The sequence below is a fragment of the Lutjanus erythropterus genome, chromosome 11 (assembly GCF_056507025.1).
Source record: "Lutjanus erythropterus isolate fLutEry1 chromosome 11, fLutEry1.hap2, whole genome shotgun sequence".
In the NCBI taxonomy this organism is placed as follows: domain Eukaryota; kingdom Metazoa; phylum Chordata; class Actinopteri; order Lutjaniformes; family Lutjanidae; genus Lutjanus; species Lutjanus erythropterus.
Window position 1 is genome coordinate 25451536 of NC_139327.1, and position 12712 is coordinate 25464247.

Genomic DNA, 12712 nt, shown 5'->3' on the forward strand with positions numbered 1-12712 from the left:
GATGACTAGTTGTCCCACTTTAAGTGTGACTGCACAGCATTTTTATCCCTTGTCCCTCACTTTGATTGGCTTTAATTTTCATATCCAAAGTCAAACCACTGAAGGCTAAATGCTTTTCTAAAATCCGTCTTTTATCCAATGGCTGTGTAGAAAGCAGGGAAGGTCATCACAGGGCTGTGTTTGATGTCAATCAAACTGCACACACGTGGGTCAAGTGCAGGTTAACCATCTTTCCTTTGCTGCACCCACCGAAAACTGCAAGTAACCGCAAAGTCACAGACTATTCAGATTTAGGTAGAATATGATGGAAACTACCACAAAGAGAAGGAAATACAGCTATGATAAAGACGGGGAAACGACTCATCTATTTTCTATGAGCTAAGGGGAAGAATAGAAATGCTTATTTTTTGATATATAATATTGGTAACATGTCTCACATTGTCCAAAATGAACATAATCTTTGTCCCACATTTGGTCTGTTGGAATCACACAAGTGTTGTGTGATTTACTGATATTTAGCCAAAGACTGTGATTTTGTTTTTTTTGTTTTTTGTTTTTTTTTTCATTACCACAACATGTTCATGGCACCGTATGTGAATAAGCCCTGCAACTATAAAAGTCTATTGTTTTCACCTGGATAACAATATAGATGCACTAAATGTTGTTTTGTGATGAGGAAGGGAACTGCCTCCATCTGACCTTCAGTCAGCATGAGGTTGAGTGGATAATGACTGAATTGAGACTGAGTTTTTAGGTTAACCATCGCTTTAAAATAAACTAAGAAAATTGTCATTTTATTCTCAAATAAGACACTTTTTATCTGTAGGTTTTTTATCTGCCAAGAAAAAAAAAAATGCAACAATCAGCCTAATCCATACTTGCAACCCTTGAGACCTCAAAAATAAGGAGGATTTGAAACCCAAAGCATGGAAAATTTTGAATTTCACAGTGACTTTTAAAGAATGGAAATAAAATCATAATAAGTACACACTTTTTCTCAAACAAATGCCTGAGGATGACATATAACTGCCACTAATAAGCAGGAAAACTCACAAATCATAACATTTAGCCTTACCTAGTCCAACTTCAAATTTGATTGCAATATATATTGTAGTTAGGCTGCTCTACAAAAATTCTTCTCTCCGGGATGTCAGAAATTTGCTTGAGTATTTTTTTCTCCATCTCTCCTTCACTAAGGAGGATAAGGCATCACAAACCAACATTCAGTTGTGTTTTTTTACATTTGAAAACTGGTCACTTCTTGCTTAAAGATATAATGTGCAACATTTTCCTTAAAAAAATGTGTAGTCTCATATTACATAATTCAATCATCACTTATGATTCAGTAGAAGTGTGTGGTCGAGGCTGTATCTGCAGAGACTCTGAATTAACTATCTAACTGTATTTTTTCATTTTTACTCATTGTTTGGCTGTGCTCGGGACATTTCAACGACCCAAAACGTTGGTATTTGACATCCTGATGTGTTTAGGAACAGCTCTGACAAATCCTGCTGACCTGTGAATTGTTTGTTCAGTGATGTCTTCCAAGTTGAGCTGTATGGATTTGAACTTTTCCTGGAAACTCCAGCAGTGTTTTGTGGACTAATAAACTAAACCTGACCTTCAGTCGGCTTGAGGGTGACGAGTAAATGACTGAACTTTCCTCTTTGGGTAAAGTATCCCTTTAAGTATTTCAAATGCACAAATACAAGATCTCTACATATTTTGTTACAAATTACATCTTATTTTTCACCGTCCAGCAAAATAACCATTATAAAACATACTCAAAAAATAATTAAATATTGTGTTAAATCAATTTAATTAAAACACTCAACATTTCTGACAAAACCAAAACAAAAAAACAGCCAGTTGTTGAGGTGCTGCTGTGCTCTGTATGAACCCATGCATGGATGGCTCCATGTTATTCTGCTTCAGCACCCTACTAGAAAGCTCCTGACTGCGCATGCGTGGGCAGAGCGCGCTGCCGCAGACAGGGGGCGTCAACATGGCGTTCTTTCTCTTCTCGACGACCGCACTGACTGCAACCTGCCAATGAGAGAGAGACAGAGAGGAGAGAGAGAAGCGTAGGAGACCATTCTGTCAACCCTCCATCCCTTTTCTGCTAGCCTTATGAATCCCTACACATTTTCAGGAGGATAGGGTGAATTCAGAGGATTTTTAACGCACCGCTCTCCGTTGTTTTTCTCCTGCGCAGTGGATGGTTTTTGCGCGGCCGCAGACGCAGCTTGTAGAGCAGGTGTGAGAGACAGCGGCGACCGCTCCTCTCCTCCCTGTTTCCAAGGGGAAATGTCGAGCGAGAAGCCGGTTTCAGCACCACCGGGCTCTGCTTCTTCGCTCACGGACACAGACCGAGACTCCCACCCGCCTCCTGCTCCACCTCAGCCGGGCTCCTCCGTCCAGCAGCAGCCGCCGCCGCCGCCGCAACAGCAGCAGCAGGTCGCCGCGGGCGCTGGCTCGGGCGCCACCGGGGAAAGGATGGTGTCTGCAGCCGGCTCTATGGTCCTCCCGGCCGGGGTGATCAACCCCGCTGTCCCGATCAGGAATATCCAGATGAAATTCGCCGTGCTGGTGGGCCTGATCCAGGTCGGGGAGGTTAGCAACAGGGACATCGTGGAGACGGTGCTGAACCTGGTGAGTAGATGCAGCCATAGAAGACAGTAGAATCACACAGTAGAGCCCTATGTTTTATTTACGATGCCTCCTTCACTCCCATGTTGTGTGGCTTTCCGAGGATGATGTCATTTGTTTGTTCGGAGATAGATGGATGCATGTGGGCTTTTTCTTTCCCTGCACATAATAAAAAAAGGAGCACACACGAGGCTGTATGTGAGAGGATAAATAAGCTGAAGCTGTATTATTGTAGCTGAATGAAGCATGTGACCCCACCAAGGCATGGAGGGTATAATCACCAGCCATTGTTGACTAAATGACCCGTTTGCGCTGCTCACAAGGAGACAGAAATTTGCAAACTGAAGAGGATAAAGAGGGGTAAAGAAAGTGCATGTATGCAGACTATTCTGCATCTCCTGACCCCGATATGTACCCTGAAGTGATGCATAGGCAGGCTGTAGCTACCAAACGGGGAATGGGCACAATGTTGCGCACAAACACCGATTTGGTTTCCTTCCTAATTCGAGGGAAATCCTGCAGGTCGAGCCCCGAAACCAAATCAATCCAGCACGGACAAAGGCCGACTAGCATTATGCTACCCATCGACATATGTGTGTGCATGAGAATGGCTCAAAATTATGCATGGGCCTATTGTTGGAGGCAGGGCCCTGCATCCTTCTGTGCGCAGAGGAGTGATATATAGGTAGCTGTGGAACGGTTAGTGCTTTATATTGAGGCGATTATTTTATTTATGGATCAGATATAGGTTTCCAACCCCCCTCCTCTTTCTTCCATCTTCCATCTTTGCCCCCCTCTCCATCCATCCGAGGCAGTGTCGGCGATGTTGGCTGGGCCTAACCCCTACACATCAGAGGATTTAATCCAGCTGACATGACTGGTGTTTCCCGTTACGAAACAGATGAGCGAAATGTACAGCAGACGTAGGGTCTGGGAGACTAATGCGTTAGGAGGATATAGGACGTGTGTGTGTGTGTGTGTGTGCTGGATGCTGGATGCTGCCAGGCTGTTTTCCCTCCTCCTCCATGCATCAGGCGATGGCGTGTGCTGCATGATATTACATATCTGCCTCTGATCATTATTCATTCTCTTCTGAGAGAGAAGTAGAATAATGTGGACATAATTTATAACCTGATTTCACAGCAGGATGACTATTTCAGGGTTTTATGTAGCCAGTGGCCTATTTACTCACTGGATGCTCAGAGCAGGACAGCCTACAGCTGGGCTAAACCATTTTCCTCTCAGTCAGACTGGATTCAGGTCGCCTCTCATCTCCCAATCGATTATTGGTACAACATGGGAAAACAGGGGGTCCTCGCTGGCTTACTCCGACCTTTTCTCCTTCCCTTTACAATCACCCCACCACCTCTCCTCGGCTTGCACACAGGCTGATCATCCATCCTATTCCATGGCCTCCTCCTTCACTCTGCCTGAGAGGAGTGATGCTGCCTGCATAGACTGGCCTGGCAGGGCAACGCCATGCATTTAAAAGCAGGTGGAGAGGAGGAGGAGGAGGAGGAGGAGAGGGTTGAGGGAGGGTGGGGGAGGAGAAGAGAGAGAGTGGAGGAGGAGGAGGATGAGGTGGTAGGATGCTGCAGTGGCTATGTGCTCAGAAATCACCAGCTGATGCAGCGGAAGAGGGAAGAAGGACTCTGGATTGGTCCACATCAGTGGAAGCTCATCAGAGCATTCAACTGAAATGGACACTATTTTACATAAATACCTGCATTTAGGCCCTGCTTTTAATTTCGAATGTTGGTCTGATGCATTAACACACAAAGGCCTGACACCCCTGACAAATTACAGCAGTATGTGTTAGCCATACAGAGCTTTACTTGCTAAATCCTGAATTGAACAATCAGTTCTGGTTGCGAGGCTGCCAATAGCTAAGCCTGTTAGGGAATTCTGTTGCCCAGCTCCTTAATTAAAAGGGTTGAGACAAAGAGGTGTGGAGGCAGGAACCTCAGTGGTCATGCTGCTGGTACAATGAGTCCACTGTGACCCAAAAGCTGATCCATTATTCCAGTCAATGTGGGAGACCACAGCAGCCACATTCTCTGTCCACCCTGGCCGTATTGATCAGATCCCACTGCGGCTCGGGTGAACAGATGGCTTGTCTGCTGGATCAGATATGCTCCCTGTTCTATACGGCGCGATGCTGCTGGCCCTTTGGCGAATGATGAACTGTAGTGTCTCTGGAAAGAAAGGGAAGAAAAGGAGGGAGAAGACAATAAAAATCAACTTGGGCCAGAGTGCTGGCTGCACTGACGCTGATACAGTGACAAACAACAGAGCAGAATCAGTTTATCAGCCAGGAACATACTGGGCTTTGTTATTGTTTATAATAATGTATTAATATTGATTTTGAACTAAAGTGAGTGTGCAGATACAGTACATGCTGCGCATACACACATATAGAAATGCGTACGTTGTGTGTGTGTGTGTGTGTGTGTGTGTGTGTGTGTGTGTGTGTGTGTGTGTGTGTGTGTGGGCTGCTGGCGGCGAGGTGCTCAGCTATTATCATCAACAAGGCATCACAGTTGTCAAGGCAACGCTGCTCTTTGACTGCCTGCCTCCAGACGCTCGACCACCTGGTGTTGCTTTTCACTTCCGGACTTCTGTCACAGTACTCTGCCACAGCATCTCTCTCCATCTCTCACGCTCTGTCTTTGTCTGTTTGTCTGTCGGTCCCCTATTTTGTGCTAATATTGAGGAGCTCTGGAATAAACAGCAACAACAAGCTAAACAGAGAAAACGGCTAAATTTTAGTGTAATCATCAGAGAATAAGAACGGTTCATGTATAGTTGGTTGATAAATTAAAGGAAAAAAGAATATCAGGTGTTTTAAGAGACGATGAGTCACCAGACTAGGGTTGGGCAATATGCTAAAACTTTCCAACCGGCCACTACCAGCCCAGCAACCGGTGACTGCTGCTGTATTCACGAACAGGGCTGGGAATTGATAATCGAAATTATCCAGCATCAGGTAGCGTCAGAACCCGTCCCGTCAAATGATACCTGCATTCAACCCTTTTGATACAGAGATCTAGGAAAAAAGAGACTATTTCATATGGTTTTGCTCACAGCCAGTCATTGTTAGCGTTCCTCATAAAGGAGAACCTTCAAAAACATATTCAGTGATGTACTGCATTGTTATCAGTATTTAAGGGTACTGGTATTATCACTTGTTTCGTAATTTTTAAAATCATACCCTTATTCTTGAAGGTGTGTGTGAGTTTCAGCTGGGAGATTGTTTGCTGCATTAAGTGTGCTATTAATGCCAGGTATCAAATAGGTCTCCGATTGTGTGAATTTAAGCAACATATCCCTGTGGAGTGGTGGTTTATCGTGACTGCCTTAATATTTATGTTTTATTGGACTTAATCAAAGGATACTGCCGTAAGTGTAGCCTGGCTGTTTAAGGAGTCGGGCAGTGCGAACATGTTTACAGCGTGCAAGTGAAAGTGCCAGTGCTGCTCATAGCAGAGCAGAAACTCAAACTTAGCAATAAATTGTCAGTGTGGCAGTAAATGTACAGTACAGGTTACAGTGTGTTAGTTTAAAAAAAAAACAATGCAGCTTCTCAAGAATAGGAAAAGTCTTGTCTGTTGTGTCCTAACTGCTGGAAAAGTGACAGAGTTAGCCCCGGAGTATTTTATCAGAAAAGGCTAATGTTAAACTAATGCTAATGGTAGCTTTGTACCTTTACAATATTGGTTCTGGAGTGATCGTATCCCTTTCAGAAGCTTTGTAATCCAGCCTTGAACTGCACTGTCTTTTTTGAGACGTGGTAAAATAAATCCATAATGATAAATATGACACCATACGTCTTCTGTAGTTATTTATCAGTTTTTCTGCCTTGAAAACAGTTGTTGTTAGCATGTTGTCAGCCACGCACTGGCAATCTTAAGATACCTTTGATTGAGTCTGTCAACCAATCAGATGCTGTGTTCCTGAGCTTTGTGCTGATCCATAAATGTATAAATGGATCCATGTGCTGATGGCATCATGAGATTGACCCTTCATGGGATGCAGTAATGTGGTTATCATCACACCTGTCTAAGTTTAGATGGATATTGATAAAATATTGATAGTTTAGATATTGTAAAGGCTTGCAGGAAAATGCTACGTTACGCTCAGAGACGGAGATCATTGTTTGTTTTTTTTACCACCAGTTTTTTCTTCTCAGCTAAGTAATCATACCATAATGTATAATGTCATTTTCTTTTTGTTAAAATAGGAAAAGAAAGTATTGTTCAGGAACTGGTATCGAAGCTAAGGTATTAGCACGCGTATCAAAAAGTTTTTAAAGATATCTGGTCCTATATGCTATATCTGCTATGTGCAATAAATAAACTAAATAATCTCCCGAAAAGGAAATATTCTACAACGTACAACCATACACCTTCTGAATCCAAGTTTGTCTCTTTTACTGAACCAAGTGTGTGTGGCCTACTGTGCTGAATTGCTGAATTAGTCTCTGAGCACTGTCTGTTGCTCCTTCTTCAGATGCAGACCATTAAAAAAATAAAATCACAAAAATTGGCCAAAAATTCACTAAAAAACCCCGCAGGTGATGAACTCGGCAGTTGCCTCCAAATGATATATTTGTCCAATTGTCCAACCCTACTGTGAAGGCCACATAATTCATATCCTTTTCGTACTCATCAAACCATTCAGTCAGTCCACAATGGAAGCAGCTGCATTTGTGAGGTTTGTCTTCTCATTTATTCAGTGTTTTCTCCTTTAATTTGTCACTTGTCTGTACAGTGAAGTGTATGGATGTACGTCAAGCAGGACAGGAGAGCAGAAAAACACTTCTTTCATCAGATGTTGCTCTAATCTTTCTTTTTTTTTTAAATTCAGATGAAATAGGGTAGCAAACCTCTTTTTGGTTACTCTACTCATTACCCATAGTAGGGCTGATCCAATACCAGTATAAGAAAGGCCTCCCATACTGCATAAAATGCTAGATCAGGTATTGGCAGTACCAGGAGCGTCACAATTTTTGAATTGAAAATGACTTTTAATAATCTGGCAATTTACCGGCTAATTAATAACCTGTCTAAATGTGGCATCCTGTGGAAAAAACAAACCAAAAAAAAAAAACACTTCAAACATGACAAAGTGTAGCTTACTAAAAAAATCACAGTTGTCAGGGCATAAAATCAGTGATCTGTGAATCTTTACATAAAAAGTATGGCTAATCATCATTCAGTGAGTTTAATGCGACATGATTGGCCACAGCGGCTACAACCCTTACAGTCTGCGTTCTGGTGATGTTGAGCTCTGTGAATTTCATGAAGTTGGCAGTTGAGCGTATAGTGAGGATGTACTGCACACCTGTGGCATCTGATAGAAATGAATGCATAAAATGTGGAATGATTATTTCAGAAATGCTACCATTCACATGATGAGTATCAAATGAAGGACTCTGTTGGTATCACTATCACTTTAAAAGTACTGGTATTGGTATCATAATTTTTTAAATGATACCCGGCCTTGGCCAAAACAGGATTCTGTTACTTATCAGCAGCGTCTCGTATTCCAGATTTTTTTCAACCTGAGCCATGTCATACATCAGTGACAGCAATCACATCACATCTGTGAAACTGTTAAAAAAAATACATGACTCAATAATAAAGATTGCACACTTGTAAATCTGGTAACTCATTTGTGCAACCAGGCAAGTGGTAAAAAATAATTAAAGTATTTGATAATCGATTAGTCCTTGAAGTCATTTTTCATGCAAAAATAGCAGGAAATGCTGCTTTTGACCTCTTAAATATGTATTTTCTTAATTAAACTGAATATCTGAAAGAGCAAGACATTTAAAAACATCACCTTGGACTTTGAAAAACTGTGATTGACCTTTTTTTCTGACATTTTAGACATTACAGCCCTAGATAAAACATGACAATTAATTTTGGTCTTTGCGGTTTTTTGATAGCCGCTAATACAACAGTTTGCGAGAGGCCAAGTAAAAATGGCCATCTTGCCCAACCTGTCCTGTAATATACATGTTTTAATGCACTGGTATTGTATTGGTAGATACACAAAGTTCAGGTATCAAGAAGGAAAAACTATTACTGCAACATCTCTAACCACATATTCAGCTGTGCTTTCTGTATGGTCATAGGCCACAAAGGTTGTCCACCAGTATTATAGATGACACTCAACAGTGCAGGATACTTTACGGTGCTGTGATGGACCCATTTACAGGTTGTGTCACCCCTTTAGAGGACATTGCTTTCTTTTCTGTCACTGCAGCGGCGATTCTGTGGATGGAAACCTCAAATTTTCTCTCGTTAATGGTCGGCCACTTCCACCCCAGGCTGTGGTTATTTGCTTTGACATGTTGTGATGTTATATATCGGAGGAAGAGAGGTGAGGAGGAATGTTTGTTGGCAGAACGAAGAGGTCTGACATGTGATCTCTGTATCTGAACTGTACTGTAATATCTATTCTTTATTTCAAATATTTTGAGAGATATATTTCAAATGCATCCACAGGCGCAGGTACTGTCAGTCTTGCCTTAGTACAGCACCAACTGTGCTTATTTATAGACAGCTTTATCTAGTCGTAATGCTTTTTTTGGGACCAGAACGGCGTGTATGTCTGGCATAGAAAAAGACTGGTGACACTCGCTCTGGCTCACTTTTGGTCTTCACGCCTGTTCTTTGCTTTTCATTCTGTCTTTCACCTTCCTCCTTGGTCGGATGCAATATCTTCTGGCAGTGTCAATCCCCACCTGAGCCCCTTTAGCGTTCCCACTGAGTCTCTGTTAGCAAACGTCTCATTATTCTTGTCCACACACTCCACAATCGCCAAGGTCACCTGATACCGAGTCCACCGCCAGTAGAGCCAGAGTCAGCACAACACACCGAGTCTGACACATGAAAAACTGCTCGAAAAATACACATGCACTCACTCAGATGTTGACATTCAGGCACAAATACAGACTCGCAGCGGCACGGTCATTTGCAACTCATTCATGTTGCTCTTTACTGAAGGATAAACGAAAAAAATTCAAGTGAAGATGAGGAAAAGGAAGAAAGGAAGGGAGGAAAAATGAGGTCTTTGGTTTGTCATGTGTTTAACACTGCTTGACCCTCTGTCCAGAGTGCAGTGACACTGGCATGCTGATTTTATACGGCACAGACTTGGGAGTAGGTCACGCTGTTTCAAAATGTATTATGCGACGTGCTATTTTGGCCCGAGATGGTTTGAAACGGCGGAACAAAATTCAGTTTAATTTAAACAGTTTTCCAAGTTTGCCCTGTGGCTGCTCTCTCAGGGCAGAGGCCAACCGTTTCCCTGCAGCACTGTAATCTGCTTGCATGGCCGTGCAGGGGAATAACAATGCGTCATCGTTCGTGAGCTCGCACGGCCATGCGGATGACTGTCATAATAACAAACAACCCTCGCTTGTGTGTGTAAAAAATGATTTTTGATGGACTTTTGCATAAATACAATATATCTATGTGAAATAAGCTATTTTATAGAATATTCTTCTTAGGATTTAGAGTTCAGTTTCTGTTGTACTGTAGCTATGGCACACAGTTACAGGTGATATACATCATCACCATTTTATTATTAAATGAATTGTGGTCCTGGCTTTGTGTTGCTGAAACCGATTAATGAGACCGTGAGCCGTCAAGATGACAGGCTCTGTGTATTTCTGAAAGCACAGGAGCACTTCTCCCCTGAACTGCCAGTATGCAAAGAGCATGTTGCCTGTTTCATCAGCATGTGTTTGTGTTGCTCTTCATGCATTTTGATAAACATGAGTTTTTGCCTTTATCTCTCTTTGTGTGGGAGCTGCTTTTTTCATGTTTGTTTGTCCAGGCAGTGCTGCTTTTTGCTGTAAAGTGACTCAACTGATTCACGTGAAATCTGATTCAGTGTAAAATAGTGAGGAAGCCAGTCAAGGTTGTAAATAAGCTCAGCAGTGGTCTCATTTGATGTGTTTAGGGATGCCTCTAATTATTATTTTTTAAACGATTGATCTATTGATTATTTTTTCATTATTCAATTGTATAACAATTAATTTGCCTAAAATACATATCAATAACTTCTCTCATTAATATTTCACAATTTTATTCAATCATAATCCTGAAAAACTGACTCATAAAGCACATTAGAATAATAATAACCATAGTGGCATATTTTAAAAAGTGTCTAATTTCCACCCGACTCCATGTCAGATGACTGATCAGAAAATACTGGACCTCAAATCAAAAGGAGTTATGATGCATATTCATTTAATCACTAATCACTGTCAACCCTTCACTGAACTGAGAAATCAGTATTTTGACTTAAAACTTGTTACTGGTTATGACATGGAGTTATTTTATAGCTGGAGTCATATGCAGATAAGATGATCACTGGCAGTATATTTTTGCATCAGTGTGGGCCAAAGAAAATACTTTCAATTATTTTTTACATGGGGGTCATGAAGAGACTTCTAGAAAATCTATTTCAAGTGACTTCTACTAACAGAAACATGTTCCACGTGTTGATAATCCTCATATATCGTGTTTGGGTTCTGACAAAAAGTAAACAGGACGACGCTGCTGCTGCAGGATTTGGACAAGTCGCTTGGTGCTTCACTTCCAGCACTCATATGGAGCAGTTTGTCCCGCTGTGATAAGTCACGTCCAGTTTGTGGAGCTAAACAGAGTCAAACTGTTCCATCTCTGTCGAAAATACTCACACACTTTAGATGATCGCGGCGAGTCTTGCCCTCTGCTGCTTGTCTTCCAGGTGAATCCGTGGTTTGACTGTGCGCAGCAGTTCGTAACAATGCATCGATACACAATATGCAAATTGACATATTTTCGTAATCAGTATGTTGATGACGTCAGTGAATCACTGCAGCCCTAGTTGTGTTGTCACGGTACTGGAATTTCTAATTTTGATATGTGGCTCCTTTCTACTGTGTGCACATGGGTAGCCTCTTTGCAGTTCTTGTGTAATCCCATCAGTTGGAAAAACAAAAAATTAAATTATGGTAAGAAGGTAGAAACTAAAAGGGTAGGTTGTTTCAGTTGTGTTTGCCTTCGAGAAAGGTTTCAAATTTAAAATATGTACTGGCTTCAAAATGAAGTGAGAGCGTTTTGCTAGGCTGCTACTATTGTGCTGAAAGCGACTATATGATCAAGCATATACGACATCTAACGCCTTCGGAACCCAGATAACAAATGTGCACTGCATTTTGGGACAGTAATTTATCTTATGGACAGGGTACTTGGCTAATGAAGTTTAGAATTTTAATGTGTAAATTATTTTCTTTGCAAACCCTCACGATCCTCATAAAATGAGGTCTGGGGTCAGATTTGGGCTGCAGGCTTTGGGTTTGACAGATGTTGAAGTTAGCAATGTAATTAATGCAGGAATTATTTTTGTTATTGATTCATGTATTCGTATAAGTTGAAGTTATAAAATCACAGAAAATCGTAAAGATAATAGAAATACAAAAAGGAATAATTGATTAGTTGCAAACTGTTAAGCTAGCCTAAATTAACTGCCAACTATTTTGATAATCAGTTAATGATGTCAAGTTCTTGAAAGAAAAAAGTCAGATTTCTGAGGTAGTCAGAGATATATTTTCTTTTTCTTTATTCTTCTTTGACAGTAAACTTTGAGTTGTGGACAAAACAAGATATTTGAAGGCATTTCCGACATTTTATTGACCAAATAACTTTTTGATCAGTCGAGAAAATGATCAACAGATTAATCGACATTGAAAATAAGCAGAGTTAATAGCAAATCTCCGCAACTGAGCAGTTGAAACTGGAAGTTTTAATTGCTTAACCAACAAATCCTTTTAAGCACTTAATGTCAGTTGTGTTTTACCTGGATTCTGAATTAATGTGTGCACATCAGAGCTGCTGCTGTATCCTGTCTTCATGAAGGGGAGGGAACATTGGCCTCAGGCTAATGCTGCAGTAAAGAGAAGACAACCCTGAAATTTCAACAGAAAAAGAGGATGCACATTTTGTTGTGTAATGCGTCTTCACCAAGTGTTTCGCCAGCCTCTGTGAGATGATGTTGAGGGTTA

The 12712-nt window shown here is 41.4% G+C and overlaps 1 protein-coding gene across 1 annotated transcript in view; it reads left to right on the forward strand.

Moving 5' to 3' along the window:
• The first annotated feature begins 2054 nt into the window (after positions 1-2054).
• Positions 2055-12712, forward strand: part of nbeaa (neurobeachin a) — a 167504-nt gene continuing 156846 nt past the window's right edge. The window contains exon 1 of the mRNA XM_084729805.1: positions 2055-2652. Coding sequence (XP_084585931.1) covers positions 2308-2652 — 345 coding nt within the window. The 5' untranslated portion in view covers positions 2055-2307. The remainder of the gene's footprint in view (positions 2653-12712) is intronic.